At 39.7% G+C, this 20,035-nt stretch overlaps 2 protein-coding genes across 5 annotated transcripts; one reads left to right on the top strand and one right to left on the bottom strand.

Moving 5' to 3' along the window:
* Positions 1-178: 178 nt before the first annotated feature.
* LOC128738672 (zinc finger protein ZFP2-like) lies at positions 179-18,926 on the bottom strand. Of its 4 annotated transcripts, XM_053833988.1 has the most exons (8): positions 18,838-18,926; positions 18,595-18,769; positions 13,711-13,749; positions 13,539-13,583; positions 2,233-2,988; positions 1,938-2,163; positions 1,549-1,875; positions 179-651 (listed from the first exon to the last, which is right to left on the bottom strand). In XM_053833988.1, the coding sequence occupies exons 2-8, from the start codon at positions 18,701-18,703 to the stop codon at positions 330-332; spliced, it is 1,824 nt and encodes a 607-aa protein (XP_053689963.1). In that variant the 5' UTR covers positions 18,704-18,769; positions 18,838-18,926; the 3' UTR covers positions 179-329. The 4 variants fall into 4 exon arrangements, with proteins under 4 accessions (XP_053689963.1, XP_053689961.1, XP_053689964.1 ...); XM_053833986.1 differs by having other exon boundaries at positions 18,595-18,841; XM_053833989.1 differs by lacking the exons at positions 18,595-18,769; positions 18,838-18,926 and adding an exon at positions 14,177-14,342.
* Positions 16,241-17,992, top strand: LOC128738673 (AP-3 complex subunit mu-2). Its single transcript, XM_053833991.1, has 6 exons — positions 16,241-16,351; positions 16,475-16,562; positions 16,622-16,947; positions 17,008-17,167; positions 17,233-17,732; positions 17,791-17,992. The coding sequence occupies exons 1-6, from the start codon at positions 16,317-16,319 to the stop codon at positions 17,924-17,926; spliced, it is 1,245 nt and encodes a 414-aa protein (XP_053689966.1). The 5' UTR covers positions 16,241-16,316; the 3' UTR covers positions 17,927-17,992.
* Positions 18,927-20,035: the final 1,109 nt, after the last annotated feature.

Genomic DNA, 20,035 nt, shown 5'->3' with positions numbered 1-20,035 from the left:
AACCACCACAAGCTAACTCCATCAAAGCCAAAACTGTTGTACGGAGCAACAACTGAAGAACGAAACGGATATTCAATATTTCAATAAACAAGTTTGGTTTTGAATTTTGCGTAAGTGATCGTATCTATGTAATAACTGTAAATTGGCCTGGTGCACCTTTCATGATCTAAGTCTACTCGATTTATTCATTCAATGGAATGAAAATTGTTTATTAACTAAGAAAAGCATATACGACGATTTAGCGAGAAATATTAAAAGTTTAGAACAATTATAAAAAGTTCCACACGTTAAGTCATCGTAATTCTGCCAAGTAATATCTTTCGGAGCTTTTACAACAAATGACCATATATATTAAACACCTGAGTACTGTCCAAACTTACCGCCTCGTGCTGCTGAACTGGTGAATCCGTCGGAATATTTTTCTGTTTACTGCCAAGTTCTCGCTCACCGTGGCCTTTCTCGAGATGCGTCTTCAGCAGACAATTGTAGGTGAACCGCTGATCGCAAATGTGACACGCGTACGGCTTTTCGTTGGTGTGGATCCGCTGGTGCACTCGGTTGGCTTCACGAGATTTGAACCGTTTCTTGCACACCTTGCACTGGAACTTCCGCTCATTTGAGTGTACGCCCATGTGCTTCCTTAGCTGAGGTCTGGCCAAAGAGAAAAAAAAACAAGAAAGTGATTAGGTGACAAGATTATCATTTCGTTCTACCGTTGATATCGGTAGTATTTCTGTTGAGTTATGGGCAATCAGTAGACCTCATAGTAACGAGCTAAACAAAGTAATTTTTTTTCCTAATGTCGGTAGAGCATTCCCCTAAAAACGAAATTGGATCGAATACAAATCCTGAAGTTGGAGTGAAAGCATCTCGAGCCGTAGGAAACGATCAAACATAACCAGTTTGAGGCGGATCAAGACAAGCAGAACCAGGTCGAACGATGCAGACGATGGGAAAATATTCCGATTAACGAACGGGCTAAAACAAGCAAGTCGCGTATGGATTACCAAAGTTTATGAGAAACTGAGGAAAATTTTGTCGTTTATTAACTGTGTCGTGATGAACTACTACGATTATTGCAGTACTGCGCACGAAATTCCGTCACCCACGTTATCACACCAGACATTAATATTGATTAGTTTCTAATAGAATATTGATCCAAACTTTTAGTTGAACGTAAGCAGCTGTTACACACTTTACGAACATATAGTAGGTACAGGTTGAGAAGAAAACACGTGACCTGTTGGGACGGAAAGACCTGGTCACTAGTTTTCAGTAATGGAAACGAATGAAATTACACATATGCATAGTTTGCTGTCCCATACTTGGGAAGGAAAATGTGCTGGCACGTAACTGATTGATTCATCAATTATGACAATGCATGACGTTTATGCATTTATCAACAATGAATATTTGAAAAGGAATTGTTTTCACTATATTGTTCAATTTGTAGAAAGATTTCTAACCGACGCTTTCGTGACGCTTGCATTTTTACAATTTTTGCAATGGTCCCTACCTTTGTTATTAAATAAAAAGATAAAAACTTACTCCGTATGAAACTTTTTGCCGCAGGTTTCACACTCAACCTTCGGTTCTTCGTGGTTGGCCATGTGCATTCTAAGTGTGTAAGGAGTCATTAGCACAGCACCGCAAACAGAACATATAAAGCCGGATTTTTGTCCACAATGTTGGACGTGTATATCCAGGTCGGTATTACTTCTAAATACCAATCTACAGCTTTTTCTTGGACAGAAATAGCTCGGTGTGTCTGTGTCATCGCTTGCCATAGCATTATCCGCTTCGTTCTCCGATTCCAGTCCAGCAGTTTCAGTGGCTTTCTGAATGTGCTTCTTCCAGTGGATTTTAAGCTTATTTCTGTGGTTGGGAAAAGCAAATTTAGTTCGGCGATTGAAATTCCTAAACAAATATAATATTACCGATCGAGAAACTTTGCTTTGCACGCTCTACATACGAAACGTGCTTGCACGTGGATGTCTTCGTGCTCGCGGACAGAGCCGATGCTCGTCATTGTGAAACCACATATCGTGCAGTCGATCGGATCGAAGGTATCCAGTTCACACAATTGTTCATGAGTCAATAACGCTTCTTGGAGCGAAAATTCGCAGTCACATCCTTCTTTTTGACATTTGAACGGAAATGGATCTAAAAGAAAAACCGTAAAGCTATTTTTTAAACTTAAACCGATGGTAAAGGTATTTTTATGACTTAAACCTGAATGATCCTGTTCGTAATGCATTCTAAGCCTTTGTCTCGTATCCAGCACTGTTGAACATATATGACAGGGATATCCACGGCATGTTGTCTTATGAGCAATAAAGCTTGCGAACCCAGCAAATTGTTTAGAGCATTGTTTACAGCTTAAGAACTTCACTTTCTCAGTTTTTTTCTTATCTTGCTTCACGGGTATGTTAGCCATCCACGATGTCCACGCTGAGTGTTTATCTTGATTGGTTGAAGTTTTCACTGGACGGGAATCAACTGGTGCTGAGATTTTAACGAAAGCTGGCACCTGGTTCGTCGCCGGCTCGCTGCACAATCCGTTTTGTCTAGACCGAAGAAGTTCTTCCGGTTTATAAAATGCCATTTGACAAGAACGTTTGAAACCATCGAACAAATCTATCATCTGCCAGCAGCTTACGCAGCATAGCGGTTCAACCGTCAGACTAATCGATAGAGCAAATTCTATCTTTTTCCAATGAAGCTTACCAGGTCTGAACAGCATTTTGATTGTTTCGTCCAGTATTCGTAAACAAAATTTGCATCGTTCTATGATGGGTATTATCTGTTGAAAACTGGCCGATTGTATCGGCGGCTGGTCGCATTTTAATCCATCATCGATTGTCATTTCTTCGTTACAGCAATCGTTCTCCAGTTTAATGTCGGGCTCGACACTGACGATGGATATTGGGTCATGCTGTATCTGGCTTTCGTCGCATTCTGCCTCAATTTTGACTTCACACAACGGAACTGAAAAATGGAATTTGCTTTAAAATGTACAAGTGTTCAAAAGCAATTAAGTATAAATAATACTGTCGCTGCTAGAGCGGAATGATAAAAATAAATAACTTAGCTGGAGGCATTATCGCTTCCAGAGGTAGAGCAAACAAGCTGCTTAGCTAGACGCGCCAACGATGTAATCAAATAAACATGCCAGAAAACGATCCATCTGATCGGGAGTAGGAAAATCAGAATATGAAAAGGAATCTGAAAAACCATCTCGCGCATGGATTATGTACTGATTAGACTATTTATTTAGGGCATGAAAGATTAAGCCACTCCCATGTGTCGCATTTAGAATTTCTTTCTCTTTTTATCGTTAGGACGCAATGAGGAGTGTTCAAACAATTATAGTGTTTTAGAATAAGCGCCCGTTAGACTCCAGAAGGAAAATAAATGAAAATTATGGATATTCGAAGAAAAGTCTGGTATCTAAAGGGACATAGTATATAAGTCAATTTTTCTGGGATGCTTTACATAAGTATCCATCGATTATTCAACGCGTAGCTTTAAGACGACTATTGTAACTTTTTTCAATAAAGTTAAGTTTTCCTGGGAACAGTTTCCCATACCAGTAGTGAAGTGAATCAGCACGATCAGCACGAGTGAATATCACATCCAATTTCGGAGTACGACCTAGTCGGAAAAAGACTTTGGGCAAGCAGGCAAAACCACCGGCTAAGACCATCTCTAGCCAAAATAAGTGTTGCTCGCGACAACATTTAATGGTGGCTCCAGAGAGGATAGTAAGGAAGGCGAACTCACGGAATAAAACCAGGAAGCTTCCAACCAGACTGTTTGGTTGAATTTTTGTGTCGACTTCTGCCACTGGCGGTGGAAGTGACAATTCTTGACCCGCGCTAGGGTAAGAAAGTAAAAAAAAAAGACCTGTCGCAAGCGTACAGGCACTAAGTCGAGGAAAATAATACTCGCAATTTCAGTCAGAAAGCTGACTGTTTTGAGTCGACTTCTACCACAAGGGTAGAAGTGACAATTGTTGGCCCGCACAAGGGTAATTAAAAAAGACCTGCTGCAAGCAAGCAGGCAAAAGACGGGACGACTTCTACCAGTTTGGGGCAGCACCCGCTATCATTGGCGCTCAAGGAGGCCGGTGATATCTACCGACAACAGGCGTCGGTGCTATCCAAAATCTCAAGTTCAGTGAGCTGCTTGAGTCACTGGCAGGCGCTAGTGTAATCCGAAAAAACACCGGCACACAAGGAGGCCGGTGCAACCCAACCGACAGAAGGCGTCGGTGTTATCTAAAATCTCAAGTTCAGTGAGCTGCTTGAGTCACTAGCAGGCGCTAGTGCCATTGTAATCGTCGGTCAGCAAGGAGACCGGTGATACTTACCGACAGGCGTCGGTGTTATCCAAAATCTCAAGTTCAGTGAGCTGCTTGAGTCACTAGCAGGCGCTAGTGTAATCCGAAAAAACACCGGCACAGGAGGAGGCCGGTGCAACCCAACCGACGACAGGCGTCGGTGCTATCTAAAATCTCAAGTTCAGTGAGCTGCTTGAGTCACTAGCAGGCGCTAGTGCCATTGTAATCGTCGGTCAGCAAGGAGACCGGTGATATTTACCGACAGGCGTCGGTGCTATCCAAAATCTCAAGTTCAGTGAGCTGCTTGAGTCATTGGCAGGCGCTAGTGCAATCCGAAAAAACACCGGCACACAAGGAGGCCGGTGCAACCCAACCGACGGAAGGCGTCGGTGCTATCTAAAATCTCAAGTTCAGTGAGCTGCTTGAGTCACTAGCAGGCGCTAGTGCCATTGTAATCGTCGGCGCTCAAGGAGGCCGGTGATATCTACCGACAGAAGGCGTCGGTGTTAACCAAAATCTCAAGTTCAGTGAGCTGCTTGAGTCACTAGCAGGCGCTAGTGTAATCCGAAAAAACACCGGCACACGAGGAGGCCGGTGCAACCCAACCGACAGAAGGCGTCGGTGCTATCTAAAATCTCAAGTTCAGTGAGCTGCTTGAGTCACTAGCAGGCGCTAGTGCCATTGTAATCGTCGGTCAGCAAGGAGACCGGTGATATTTACCGACAGGCGTCGGTGCTATCCAAAATCTCAAGTTCAGTGAGCTGCTTGAGTCACTGGCAGGCGCTAGTGCAATCCGAAAAAACACCGGCACACAAGGAGGCCGGTGCAACCGAACCGACGGAAGGTCGGTGCTATCCAAAAGCTCAAGTCTAGTGGGCTAGCTTGAGTCACTAGTAGGCGACTAGTGTAATCCGAAACATCGGCGCTCAAATAGGCCGGTGACACTCCAACCGACAGGCGGTCGGTGATTCCAACACATCGGCACCCAGTCGGTGGCAAAAGGTCGGTGAACCGAAGCAGCAGCGTAGCAGCATCGGCAATCAGCTGGTGGCAACCGCATCGACGAACGGTCGGTGAACCCTAGAATCAACAAACACAGCAGGCGCAGGCAAAGGCAAAGAAAAACATCTGGTGAGTGAAAATGCACAAAATTTTAGTAAATAATAAAAACGGCAATTGCCGTCTTTGTGAAAAACCCGATAGCATCGGCACGTTGGTAGCTTGCGACGAATGTGATCGCTGGTTCCACGTGTCATGCGCGGGATTAGATCACACTCCCGGCGAAAAGGAGCCGTGGATTTGTTTTAAATGTAAGAGACTCTACGACGAGATCTCGAGTAGGGACAAGAAGATTTCTCGATTAGAAACTCCCGACAGCTCGCATGTCGAGGCATTTAACGAAATTATTAATAAAATAAAAGAAATAAATGTCGAGAAGCATTCATCAACTGACAATTTCTTGATGAAACAGTCGATGATTGACTTGCCATATTTTGATGGGGCATATAATCTTTGGCCCAGATTTAAACAAACCTTTATCGAAACCACGAATAAAGGTAATTTTTCCGATTTGGAAAATTTGTATAGACTGCAAAAAAGTCTCAAAGGAAATGCATTGAAATTAGTCAGTGCACTCCTGTTGGATTCCGCCAACGTCGGAATAATTTTGAATAAATTAGAAGAACATTTCGGCAGTTCCGAAATGGTCTATAATGGCTTATTAAGAGAGGTACTTTCGTTAAAGGCTCCTCGATTAGAAATGCCTAAAACGGTAGTCGATTTTATATCAGGGATTGGAAACCTGGTAATAACTATGAAAAGTTTAAATAGAGAGGAATATTTAAATGACCAACGTCTGATTAAAGACTTGGCCTTTAAATTACCAACAACATTGCATCAAAAATGGTTGATGCACCTTAATGAGGAGAGACTCATGTCAACTCCTAAAAACCCCTATACGGCTCCAACATTAGAAAATTTTTATAAGTGGTTGAAACCACAAGAAACTCTTGCGAACATGTTAATCGCGGAAAGAGGCGTTAACTATGAAAGAACAAGACCAGACCGGGTGAATTTCCTCGGTAATAAACAGTCCAGATGCTTTGCTTGCAAGGGCGATCATCGTTTATCTGATTGCTTAAATTTTAAAAGGATGCCACTTGACAAAAGAAGGCAATTCACAAGGGAAAGGAAAATTTGTTTCTCTTGTTGTAATTACAGCAACCATAGAATGCAGGATTGCAAGATTGGTAAAACATGTGGTGTTGACGGTTGCACATTGAAGCACCATCCATTGCTGCACGCGCCCTTTAATACAAGAAACAACAATTCAGACACGTCAAGAAGACAACCTGAAAATGTAAATTGTCTTGTGCAAAATAACAAGACTATCTACTATCAAGTAGTGCCGATTACAATAATCGGCGAAGACTGCGAATATAAAACATTCGCTTTCTTTGATACAGGTTCGTCTGTAAGTTTGATCAAAGAACAAGTTGCAAATGATGTTAAAGCAACAGGTTCATGTGTTCCGCTAACGCTTGCCTGGACCAACGGAGAAGTCCAGGAAGAACGGAATAGTCAGGTAATACAAATTAAGGTCCAAGCCGATAATGGACAAATCTTTACCATTAAAAACATGAGAACAGTTGATGAACTGAATTTACCTGTTCAATCAATAGATATGAAGCAATTAAAATCACGATATCCTTACCTTCGTGATGTAAATATGCGATCATATGAGCAAGCGGTACCCACCATACTATTGGGGCTACCTCATGCTTATTTATTTAAGGCAATAGCAGAACGCTCAAGGGGAAATAATGAGCCCATTGCCAAACAAACAAAATTGGGATGGACTATTTTTGGTGGTAGCGAAGTTAATACTAACACCAAAAACTTGTTCTCCATAGATGAAGTTATTGAAGAAGAGAAGTCAATTAGAGAAATGATGTCGAATTACTTCTCAACAGAAGCCTTTGGGGTAAAAGTCCCACAAAGCAACCTGATTCCGAAAGCGGATGAGCAAGCCATTAAAATAATGGAAAACACCTTAACAAAAACTAACCAGGGCTATGAGATTGGCCTGTTATGGAAAAATGAAGACGTGAAATTTCCAAACAGCTTTAAAACTGCGTTGGGACGTCTTCTAATACAAGAAAGAAAGATGGATAAGGATCCAACACTAAGAGATTGGTATAATGCCAAGATAAAAGAATATGTCGAAAAGGGATATATGCGTAAATTAACAGTTGAAGAGTATATGAAAAGTACTCCAAAAACATTCTATCTCCCTCACTTTGTGACTATAAACAAAAATAAGCAGCCGCCGAAACCAAGACTAGTATTCGACGCAGCTGCAAAAATGGAGGGCGTTTCCCTCAATTCTCAATTGCTATCAGGACCAGATATGACTGAATCAGCCTTAGGAATCAAGATACGCTTTAGAGAAGCACCATTCGCGATTTCAGGCGACATTCAAGAGATGTTCCATCGAGTTGGAATAATAAAAGAAGATCGGCAAGCCCAACGAATCCTCTTTAGGGAAAGTTCCAAGGTTCGTTTGGACGTTTACGAGATGCAAGTAATGACGTTTGGTGCGACATGCTCGCCAGCTTGCGCGCAATTCGTAAAGAACACAAACGCGAAAAACTTCTTAAGCGAAAGTCCTGATGCAGTAGAAGCAATTATCAGAAATCATTATGTAGATGATTATCTAGATAGCTTCCATGACATAACTAATGCGACAAGAATAGTTTCAGATGTAATTCGCATACATGATGGGGCAAGCTTTAAAATAAGAGGCTTTGTTTCAAATTCTAAAGAACTACTCAGCAAATTGCCGGCTGATAGAATATCGCCAATAAAAGAAGTCTCTCTTGATGAAGAGCAAAACTTCGAGAAAATATTGGGCATGTATTGGAATACACAATTCGATACATTTAAATACAAATTAAAAATACCTGAAGCAGTCACATTAGAACCAACGAAAAGAGAAGTTTTGTCTTTCATTATGAGTGTGTATGACCCATTAGGACTCATATCTCACATAACGATAGAGTCAAAATTAATAATGCAAGATTTGTGGCGCACTGGTATTGAATGGGATGATAAAATTCCCGACAATTTGAATAAAACTTGGCAAAACTGGATAAAAAAGCTATCGGTACTTGAGAACTTGAGTATTCCAAGATGTTACTCTCTTCAACAAAAGGAATCTAGAAGAGAACTTCATATATTTTGCGACGCATCATTAAAGGCATACGCAACTGTAATATATATGAGAACTATGTCACATTTGCAAACTGATGTCACTATAGTCGCCGCCAAAGCTAGAGTCGCGCCTACGAAAATTATATCGGTGCCGCGACTAGAGCTGCAGGCAGCAGTTTTGGGAACTCGTTTATTAAACACAGTACAAAGCGAGTTAAGATTAACTATCCACAAAACAATCTTTTGGACTGATTCGAAAACAGTCTTGAGCTGGATAAAATCAGATGTTAGAAAGTATAAGCAGTTTGTGCAATATCGAGTAAGTGAGATTCTCGATAGTACAATGGAATCTCAATGGAGATATATAGATTCCGCATCAAACCCTGCTGATGAAGGAACAAAGGTAATTTCATCAGAGTCTAAATTTATAGAAGGCCCATCCTTTTTAAAACTAAAGGAATCCGAATGGCCAACGAAATTCAATGATATATCAATTAAAGAGTCGTGTCATGAAGAATTACGACCCATGTATACGCTAAAGGAAATCGATAAGCCACGGTTCGATATTTTATGTATTACTTGGTGCTCCGATTGGAATCGATTGAAAAGAGCACTCTGCATAATTAAAAAGTTCGCACAATTTATTAAAAGTAAAAAGCGAAACTTACCCTTTAATAGCATAATAACCGCTTCTGATATGCAGCAAGCTGAAGAGTTTTTGATTCGAACCGCTCAATGGAATGCGTTTCCTGATGAGATGGTGGAATTGCAAACTACTGGAACGGTTGATAAAAGCAGTAGGATTCGAACTCTCACGCCGTTTGTGGCAGACAACGGTATAATGAGGTCAGAAACACGTTACAAAAATACGAAATTTGTTCCTTATGCGGCTCGATATCCCTACATTTTACCAGATAAACATCATGTATCTGAGTTAATACTGAAACACCAACATGAGCGTTTCAAGCATAAGAAAATGAAGGCTGCTATAGCAGCAGTCCAACAGAAATATCATATCATTCACATTGACGCCGGTATGAGAAAAATTAAAAATCGTTGCCAGCGTTGTAAGAATGAATCTGCGAGAGCAAAGGCGCCTAAAATGGCACCATTGCCCGAGTGTAGATTACAACCATTCGTAAAGCCGTTTACACATACGGGAGTGGATTATTTTGGTCCATATAACGTATCGGTTAATAGACGGTCGGAGAAAAGATGGGGAGCTCTATTTACATGTATGACAACTAGAGCTGTTTATATAGAAGTAGCACAGAACTTAAGTGCAGATGCATTCTTATTGTGCCTCACTACAGTCCAAGCTAGACGAGGTAGAATTAAGCACCTTTATAGCGATAACGGAACTAATTTTGTTGGAGCAGATAATGAGCTGAAAAAACTTCAACGTCGGTTGTCTACTGAAGGAATTGAATGGCATTTTAATACTCCAGCCTCTCCACACCACGGTGGATGCTGGGAGAGGCAGGTGTACGAAATAAAGACTTTAATGCCCAGTGAAACAATGCCTGAGCACGTCTTTAGACACCTTTTGGCAGAAATTGAATTTATAATAAATTGTAGGCCACTAACAGCCATTTCACTTGACGCCACTGATGATGAACCACTCACTCCAAACCACTTTTTATTTGGATGCGCCGGGGAATCAGAACCTTCCCTGAATGACACCTCCAAAGCGGAAGCGTCAAGACAACAGTGGAAGCGCGTTCAACTACTAGCAAAAAATTATTGGGATCGTTGGTTACATGAGTATCTTCCTTCAATCGCAAGGAGATCCAAATGGACAGAAGAGATTCGCAATATACGTGTTGGTGACATCGTAATGATAGCCGATGATCATCATAAAGCAAAGTGGCAAAAGGGAATGGTAATAGAAGTACATCCGGGCAAAGACCAAAAGGTTCGCTCGGCCACAATCAGAACGACGACAGGAATATTAAAAAGACCCGTTGTTAAGTTAGCCGTACTAGATGTAAGCCCTCCGAGTGAAGAGGGAGGTACCGCAAAAGGAGAAGAAAATTTGGGCGTTGAACTCAAACAAACAATAAAGCAAAATTTTGAAGAGCAAAGTTCTAGGAAGCCGCATGCTGTAAAGTCAAGTGCAGGCAATAAACATAACTTTGTTGGTGTAGTAAGAAGAACGCCAACCGAAATATTTAAACCATACGAATATGGGAAAAGAAGGTGCACTGACCTTGACGTAGTGAAACGAATTGCAGCTCAAATTTCAAAACCCGAACCAAAGCGTAAGAGAAAAGCTATAATTAGACCCTGGACGTGGGGTAATTTACTTATGCTTATTTACATTATATGCGCGGCATTCGGATCCGTGTTTTCCTATGAAGGTTCCGGGCTAATCGCTTATGACTGCGGCAATCCTGAAGTTAACTTAACGAGTTATTCATTATTAGATGTAGCATCTTGTATTCCACCTTCCAACAATTTAACGACGGAAGAAGTGCAAATACAGGTCTTGCAACGTAATGTCAAAAGCGAAATACATGTATTCCAATGCAAGGTGATAATGAAGCGCCGAATTAAGCATTGTGGTATGCATTCGCATACATCTGAATTCGAGAGGGGTTATGCTTACATGGTGAAAGAGTTTACTGCAGAAGAATGTAGACTTTCACATCAACTTAATAGAGTGACACTTACAGACACTCATACGATTCGCGAACTAAAACGAAACTCTACAGTTAGAGGTGAGAAACTCATTGTGGGTTCCGTTTCTGGAAGTAGTTGCGTAGGCGGGAGGCATTGGACACCCGAATATACGTGGGAGAATGCATTGGTTTTTTACGAGTATGAGATAACGTTGCAAGATTATGTAGCAACAGTTGACTTCGAAAGCGATACTGTATATTTGAGAAACGGTATAAATTGCTTTTATTCCCAAGGACGATGTTTAGATTCAGAAGACGGATACATCACCTGGGACGTAAACCTTAATAAAAAATGCGAAGAAACTGAGTTCGAAGTTATTTACGAGGGTACAGTAAACAAAACTAAAAACGAAAATAAACACGAAGGTCGTAAAGCGATGAATGTTATCTACAGCACAATCTCCAAGTCGAATTTGTTTTCTATTCGTGCTAGGGAGCAAACGAAAATTTGTGGTAATGTTGGTTTTACAACTGATCACCCACGAATATTAATAGTAGAAGTAGTTGGCTTCAACTCTCCCTTTATTAGACGATCTACATCAGGTAGAAATTTTGACTTGTTTACATACTTCAACTCAAAAATAACAATCGTCGAAAATTATATTGGTCAGAGCATGACTGAACTTTACAATACAGTTATGACTGAAATATGTAAAGTCGATAAAACGCTAATGGAAACAAGATTAACATTAGCACGATTAAATCCTACGGAATTTGTTTCTAGTATAATTAAGCGGTCCGGATATACGGCCGTTGTAGCAGGTGAAGTTTTACACATTTTGGAGTGTAAACCAGTTTACGTAATGCCCAGGTCGGAAGAAAACTGCTATCAAGAGATACCAGTAAATTATAATAACAAATCAATGTTTATATCACCTGTGACCAGAATTCTGCAAATTAGAGGGACGCAAATTGATTGCACACCTTTACTCCCTGCCAAATTTCGAATCGGTGGTAGATGGTATACCACAGATAGTCGTATACGAGAGACTACCGCTCCGTTACAGCTTGCAACGGATATTCTTACTACATAGTCCTACACGCCGCTACCAAATCTTATGCAAAGTGGAGTATATGATGCGGACAGTGTTGAAAAAATGAGGAATATGATATATGAACAGGGAGACAGACGTATAGCGTCTAACGTATTACACAAAATCCTAGTTGGTCAGCGACCCGATGTTCAAGGATTTCGTTTCGATGCGCTTGTTTCAAGTAGGATAGTTGAAAACGTCATCGAAAAATATTGGAGTAAGTTGATGTCCTGGTCAACTTGGCTGGGGAATATAACTTCTACATTTATTGGAATATACATGATTGGTAGGATAATTAAATTTGTAATTGATACTTTTATGCACGGACGTATATTATATGATATATACGGTCTCGGTTGGCAACTTATAGCATCATTTTGGGATTCACTAACGAGCTTCTTGTCCCACCGAGATTCAATGAGAAGAATGGCCCAAAAGAATGAAACAAATGAAATAAGTCTACATATTGAAAGTGCACCAAGGGAGGCCGATCTGCCGGCTGCACCCGAAGTATATTTATATCCAAAAATACAACAAATTAATTAGTAAATCTAGGATGATTTACGGGCCCCGGAATGTCGCTGCTAGAGCGGAATGATAAAAATAAATAACTTAGCTGGAGGCATTATCGCTTCCAGAGGTAGAGCAAACAAGCTGCTTAGCTAGACGCGCCAACGATGTAATCAAATAAACATGCCAGAAAACGATCCATCTGATCGGGAGTAGGAAAATCAGAATATGAAAAGGAATCTGAAAAACCATCTCGCGCATGGATTATGTACTGATTAGACTATTTATTTAGGGCATGAAAGATTAAGCCACTCCCATGTGTCGCATTTAGAATTTCTTTCTCTTTTTATCGTTAGGACGCAATGAGGAGTGTTCAAACAATTATAGTGTTTTAGAATAAGCGCCCGTTAGACTCCAGAAGGAAAATAAATGAAAATTATGGATATTCGAAGAAAAGTCTGGTATCTAAAGGGACATAGTATATAAGTCAATTTTTCTGGGATGCTTTACATAAGTATCCATCGATTATTCAACGCGTAGCTTTAAGACGACTATTGTAACTTTTTTCAATAAAGTTAAGTTTTCCTGGGAACAGTTTCCCATACCAGTAGTGAAGTGAATCAGCACGATCAGCACGAGTGAATATCACATCCAATTTCGGAGTACGACCTAGTCGGAAAAAGACTTTGGGCAAGCAGGCAAAACCACCGGCTAAGACCATCTCTAGCCAAAATAAGTGTTGCTCGCGACAACAAATACCATTCTCTTCCTTCGCTACTCCGTGATTGATGTCGTTTGGCGAATCTAGAAGGTGAATAAAACTAATCAGCTCGATAAAGTTTTGCTGCTATCAGTGAATATTTTTATACCATACAATTGGCAATTAAAATTTACAAGTTTACAGAACTGAAAATAGTAAAAAAAAACTTACTGTCTTCCTTAGCTCCTTGGTCGACTTCCTTCGAACAATCTGGAAACGTAATGAAACGGTTGTAACATACAGAAGGTTGTTTGTAAAAATTATAAGGAACTATGGTATTGTAAATTTGTAATTTGTTAGTTTATTTGTCATTGTAATCTTTTAGTTTACAACTTTTTATCAGGTCAAGTAATACACAATAAAGAAAATAGATACATGATGACTAAAGCTAACTCACAAATTCTTTAATTCTCAAATGGAAAATATTCTTAATTATAGTGCTAAATTCTAGTCGGTCTCAAGTTTATTACTAATATCAACACAACCCATGTTCTAGGCCACTTATTTGAATGTTATCGTTTTTATCTACCCCTTTATTTTCCATTAGTCGTACGACTTCGTCGGAGACTAATTAAGTGCAGATCTACATTCGTTTTGAATAAAAAACAGGTGGCGGTAACAGCTGAGCAATAATTACATTCTTCAAGAGTTGTTTTGAATTTGGATGCCCTCTCGGGCCACCGTTTGCGCGCGCGTTCTCTAGCAGCAAGTTGTCTTTTGGTTGGATGTGGCATTTTGTGATAAAACTATCTTTTACTTTACAGTATTCCCAAAAGACAAGGCAATTTTACAGTTCACTTATCCTAACAACTATCCTAAAAAATAATGCTGATATTTAATAATTTTGGTTTTTGAGCAAAACCACTGCTTGTGTCACAACACAATTACAAATCAAGCAATATTTTTTTGTCAGTCACACATAACCTACACTCTTAAATGATTCTACCCATAAATAGGTTGGATTTAGCTAAAGCTATAGGTTGAAACTACTCAAAACGCCCACAGTGTACAAACTCAAATTTTGGGTAAAAAATTCAACCAATTTTGGCTACTTGCTACCGATAGTTGAATTATTCTGTGACAAATAATCTATACGGGGTAAAGTGGCTGTCAAACTCATGCATTTTCGATGTCTCACGTATAGGTACCAAACTGTTAATTTTGACAGTACCAAAAAATTTGCTGGAAATTCCCTTTTGCCGAGGACCATTCGAAAGTTGCTCTCTTCACTCCTACATGAGAAAGAGATAGCAACACACCATGCCCCTGTAAATAACGCACTTTACTTTCAAGTTCACACTACCAATTTTTTGGTTGAAAAACTACTCAAAATCTGAGTTTGTACACTTTAAGGGCATTTTGAAGTGTTTTAACCAAGTTCTAGCTAAATTCAACCAATTTGCGGGTAAAATCATTTGAAAGTCTACACAGAAACGTGAATCTCACAGTTTTGCACGGGCGAGCATAACCTCGCTACTCGCTTCTTTGACGTCTATCGGTGGTTTGTTTACATGGACTTAGAAAATGTGGTTTAGCATGATGAAAGTGAATACCCAGGTAACCAATAAGCATTTCCAATGCAATTTAAATGCTACTTAAATGCTATTTTCGTAAAATATGTGGTTACTTTGCTGCTACCCCTCTTATAGTGCTGACAATGCTTATTTGCAGCTAGTTTTCGACGAGAAAAATTTAAATAGAGTTGTGGATGTCAATTTACAACAATTATGCAGTCAAAAGGCTGATAAACAGCAACCTGCAGTATAAAATGCCAGGGATGCTAATAAACGATTGATTTACTGCTTATACCAATGCTTATTGGTTACCTGGGTATTCCTTAAGGCTTTAACGGCAAATCAGAAAAGCATAAAATCTGCCATTACAAGAAGTTTGGAGGGCGTCACTGCTGGACAATACGCTTTTAAGACGTTTAACTCCAATTTATGCATATCACGTTTGCAAAATTCGACTAACAATTAGTAAACAACCCGAAAAAAATAACCATAACACGAAGATTATTGTACAGTCAACTTTCATTCGTTGGGCTATCTTTAAGTGGGCTACGTTTTAATTGGGCTCCCGTTAATTAGGCCATAGCCCAAATAAAACGAAGTCAAACGTCATTTCTGACAGTGTAGTTTTTCTTCCGTGGGGCTCTTGAATGCATTATTTCTAATGCAGAAAATAATTTATATAGAAAATATTAAAATTAAATTAATGGAACACAGATGCAACATATCGGTATCTGATCATTTTTAAGCTTGATCGTCCCGTTTATTAGCATCACGGCGACAGTTAAAAATGACAATACATATTATCATTGTCGTAAGAAATTTCGACAGCTCAGCCCAATTAACGAAAGTCTTTCACTCCACGAAAGATTTTTCAAAGCTTTGTAACAGTGAAAACGTTGTATTTTTTCGTTGTACATTGATATTCGGATAGTATTTACTATACACGGCGTTTTCACGATTCACCATCTGTTGGATACAAAGAAAAGAACGCTCTTCGTGCACCAAAATTTTCTAATCAATGTATTGAAAACATTCAATTTTACCAAGAACTTTACCTGTTGTCACGTGATTTTTACCTTTTTGTTAAGCACTCTCCTGGCCGAGTGTGCTCATATCAGAAAACGGAATCTACTGTCAAACAATCTGGCAACTCTGCTGCCAGGTTGTCATAATTGAATGAAAGTATTTTTTGTTATTTTCCATATTGTGAACGAAAGTTAGGGAAAAGTTCAGGATTTTACGGAGAATTCAAATTGCTCCGGTATGATCCACAGCCTGTTTATCGTCAATTCAAGTGGGTATGTGAAGTTAATTAAATTTTGCCATTTTGCAAGATTGATTCTATGTGATTTGTTCATTTTGTGTTGTGTTTGAGATGACACAATTTTACCACAAGTTTTTAAATCATTGATTGATTGCAGCGATGTCTTTCTGGAGAAACACTGGCGCAGCGTAGTCTCCCGGACGTGTGTGTCATATTTCTTAGATGTTCAGAGAGAATCTCCCAATGTTCGTATCCTTTCGACAATGTTAATTTGCCACAATCATCACTTGGTGCTTGTTTTCAGGATGTTCCGCCAGTTATATCCACACCCCATCACTATCTGGTGAATATCCAGCGGGGTGGCATTTCACTGGTGGCCGCTTGTAAGCAGGAATTTCCTCCGCTGTTTGTCATAGAATTTCTGCACCGTGTGGTGGATACTTTCGAAGATTACTTCTCCGATTGCACCGAAAGCATCATCAAGGAAAATTATGTGGTGGTGTATGAATTGTTGGACGAAATGCTTGACAACGGGTTTCCTTTGGCAACGGAAAGCAACATTCTGAAGGAGTTGATAAAACCACCGAACATCCTGCGGACCATAGCGAACTCAGTGACGGGAAAGTCCAAGTAATGGGATTAACGGTGATAGTGTGATCTATGCGATCTACTGAAATTGTTTCATTTTAGTGTAAGCGGAACACTTCCTACTGGTCAATTGTCCGCTATTCCATGGAGAAGAACTGGAGTAAAGTACACCAACAATGAGGCCTATTTTGATGTCATCGAGGAAGTCGACGCTATCATTGACAAAAATGGTCAGACGGTATTTGCGGAAATTCAAGGCTATGTAAGGTTTTTTTCTGATACCTTCGTTAGATCTTTAATTATTTTTCTACTTGCATTTGTTGATAGATCGATTGCTGCATAAAGCTGAGTGGAATGCCAGATCTGACACTGTCTTTTATGAATCCACGTCTTTTTGACGATGTGTCCTTCCATCCGTGCGTTCGCTTCAAACGCTGGGAGTCGGAGCGAATTCTATCGTTTATACCGCCAGACGGTAATTTTCGACTAATGTCCTACCATGTCGGTTCGCAGAGCGTAGTCGCAATTCCGATCTATGTGCGGCACAATTTAAGCTTAAAGGCAGGCGAACAGGGACGAATGGACATTACCGTGGGTCCCAAAACGACGTTGGGACGGGTTGTGGAAGGAGTTAAATTGGAAATTCGCATGCCGAAATCGGTGCTCACGTGTGCTCTGCTGGCAAGCCAGGGCAAGTACACGTTTGATCCGGTTACAAAAATACTTCACTGGGACGTAGGAAAGATCGATGTGACCAAGCTACCGAACATCCGCGGTACGGTTTCGACGGCAGCCGGCAGCACCGCTCTGGAGACCAGCATAGATCGGTATGAAATAATGTTTTTGTTTGTGGTGCTTACGACTAGCAACGGTTTTTTTTTCTAGGGTGCAATTTACAATTTCTCAATTAGCTGTTTCTGGTCTGAAGGTAAATCGATTGGATATGTACGGAGAAAAATACAAACCGTTTAAAGGAGTTAAATATGTTACTAAAGCGGGTAAATTTCAAATTCGCATGTAAAAGATAATTTATTTTACTTCTCTAAATAATTTTTATATTTTTGTCCAAATACATGTGAAGCTACCATTCCACATAAAAAAAAATCTGTTATTCGAAAGATTCGCCGGTTAGGTTTCAAAATTATAAATTCAAATTGGAAAATTCTTGGATTTAGGGGCAGTTTGATCTGGAAAATCAAATCATAGCCGCCACCAAAACATTAAAGCTTCGGCATTATTTGTTGAAAACCAAGCTTGGAAGATCAGTAAAAGATTGTATTAAACAAAAAACAATATTTCATGCTTAGACTTTGGATTACGCCGGTTTTTAGTTGCTGTTTTGCTTTGCATCGACTCAACAATAAAATGAGATTGGGTAGCATTCAGATGATTTTGCCATCTGGAGAGCCCCAAAGGTTCACAAGATATAGATCATATCGAAAAATGCACACCATTTGAACATACCTGAATTTATCAGACAATTATTAAAATCCTCAAATGTCTCCTGAAACCCCACTGCGATGGCTTTTGCGCGCTTTTTCTGCTCACGCAGCAAGGCTGCACGTGCCTTTTCGGATTTTAATGGCATTTTTCAAATATAATTGCATGTTACTTTGAGCAATTCTATAATATTCGCGAATCATAGCATGCGGTAAGGAGTGCTACTTAAAATGTAAGTTTTGAACGTACCTGAAGTTAACAAAGCTTTATAATCTTTAGATTGTCGTTGTACAGCCAATGCGCGTTTTCTTTGCTCGCGTTCAAGAGCTGCTCGCTGTGCTTTCCGGTTTCGTCCCATTTTATCTGGTTAACTAAGCCCTGCTTATATTGCTCGTACCGGAAACGAACTTCACATCAAATCACACTTGAAAAAACCAAAAATTAAAATACGTTAATGTGATGGCTGCAACTGTGCAGTGTTTTATCGTATACGATTATCGATTGGATTGGTAACCAAATCAGACTGAATAAACTTCCTTATTTTTGATTTTTTAGGAGACATTAGAAAGATTAGATAAAACCGATAAAACAGATAAAATACAGCTATTTTGTTTCGCTTTGTTTGATTTTTGCTATGACAACAAGTACACGCTAAAACCAGCAAACTTGTAACTGGATTGAAATAACCTTAGAAATAAACCAAACAACCATAAGCGTACATTCCACACTCTTAAGTATTTCCACCGACAAATTGGTATAGAAACCATTCCGAATCTTCTTGATGGGTTGTATGTGAGTTACCAACCTGCTTTTTTCACTTTGAATTTTTGGCATTTTGTGTTTTTGGTTTGGAACAGAATGACCATTCTGTTCCGCATTATAGTGATCAATGTACATATAAGACTTGTTAATAATCGATATTAGACCATTTTTGAATTCAAAACTATGTTGGAACACAGTATTCGACTTTTGCTCGTAAAACCCTTTTATCTGATACCCATTTTGCGGGGATTTTGCATTATTTCCATTCATACTCTGAAATAAAAACCATGTTATCTCGCCCAATTTTGCAGAAAACGCATGCTTTTTGTAAGTACCATGAAAAAGCTTTTCAAATTTACCATGATTCTTGTACAAGTAGATAATATGTTCTCAGATAAATTTACCACCTTTCATGGTCATGTCTAGTAATTTTGACTACGATTATGTTATTTTTGTTATGTATCAGGGTAACGCCAAAAGTATCGCATAGTAATTTTGACAAGAACGCTGCTTAAGCTAAACAGAAATCTTTTCTGCGAAAATTCACTGGTGTGTCCTCCTAATTTCACCCTCTAATATGGTAACAATGACCATGCTTCTTGTTTCAGTGTATGCGGTCATTTTCAGAAAACCAGAAGTAGCCATCTTTAATTCCAAAATGGCATCAGCTGGATATCGAGCTTTCCATGAGCGATGATGGTGGCTAATGGGCACAAAACAATCTTTTGACATTCATTCAGGTTCGTCATGAAGGAGTACGTACGTATGAGGCTCTGAAAGAGTACGTACGAGTACTATACGGGAACATCCATGATTGTTTGCTATTCAAGTGTGAAAATGTAAACATTGTTTAGTTTTCGCAGATCAGCTGAAGAGATTGTGACCTCGTTGTTTTCGCAAACTTCGGGGAGAATGTGCAAATACGAAA

The sequence above is a fragment of the Sabethes cyaneus genome, chromosome 2, assembly GCF_943734655.1.
Source record: "Sabethes cyaneus chromosome 2, idSabCyanKW18_F2, whole genome shotgun sequence".
Classification (NCBI taxonomy): domain Eukaryota; kingdom Metazoa; phylum Arthropoda; class Insecta; order Diptera; family Culicidae; genus Sabethes; species Sabethes cyaneus.
The sequence above is the reverse complement of the archived record's forward strand: the minus strand, read 5'-3'. Positions and strand labels throughout refer to the sequence as shown.

Excerpts from the sequence above, each read along its gene's own strand:
- LOC128738673 (XM_053833991.1), top strand. The coding sequence starts at position 16,317 with ATGATCCACAGCCTGTTTATCGTCAATTCAAGTGG. Across the intron at positions 16,352-16,474 it reads TTTATCGTCAATTCAAGTGG|CGATGTCTTTCTGGAGAAAC; the intron begins GTATGTGAAGTT and ends GATTGATTGCAG. Across the intron at positions 16,948-17,007 it reads TCAGTGACGGGAAAGTCCAA|TGTAAGCGGAACACTTCCTA; the intron begins GTAATGGGATTA and ends GTTTCATTTTAG.
- LOC128738672 (XM_053833988.1), bottom strand. The coding sequence starts at position 18,703 with ATGGGACGAAACCGGAAAGCACAGCGAGCAGCTCTTGAACGCGAGCAA. Across the intron at positions 13,584-13,710 it reads CCAAGGAGCTAAGGAAGACA|ATTCGCCAAACGACATCAAT; the intron begins GTAAGTTTTTTT and ends TTCACCTTCTAG. Across the intron at positions 652-1,548 it reads GGCAAAAAGTTTCATACGGA|ACCTCAGCTAAGGAAGCACA; the intron begins GTAAGTTTTTAT and ends CTCTTTGGCCAG.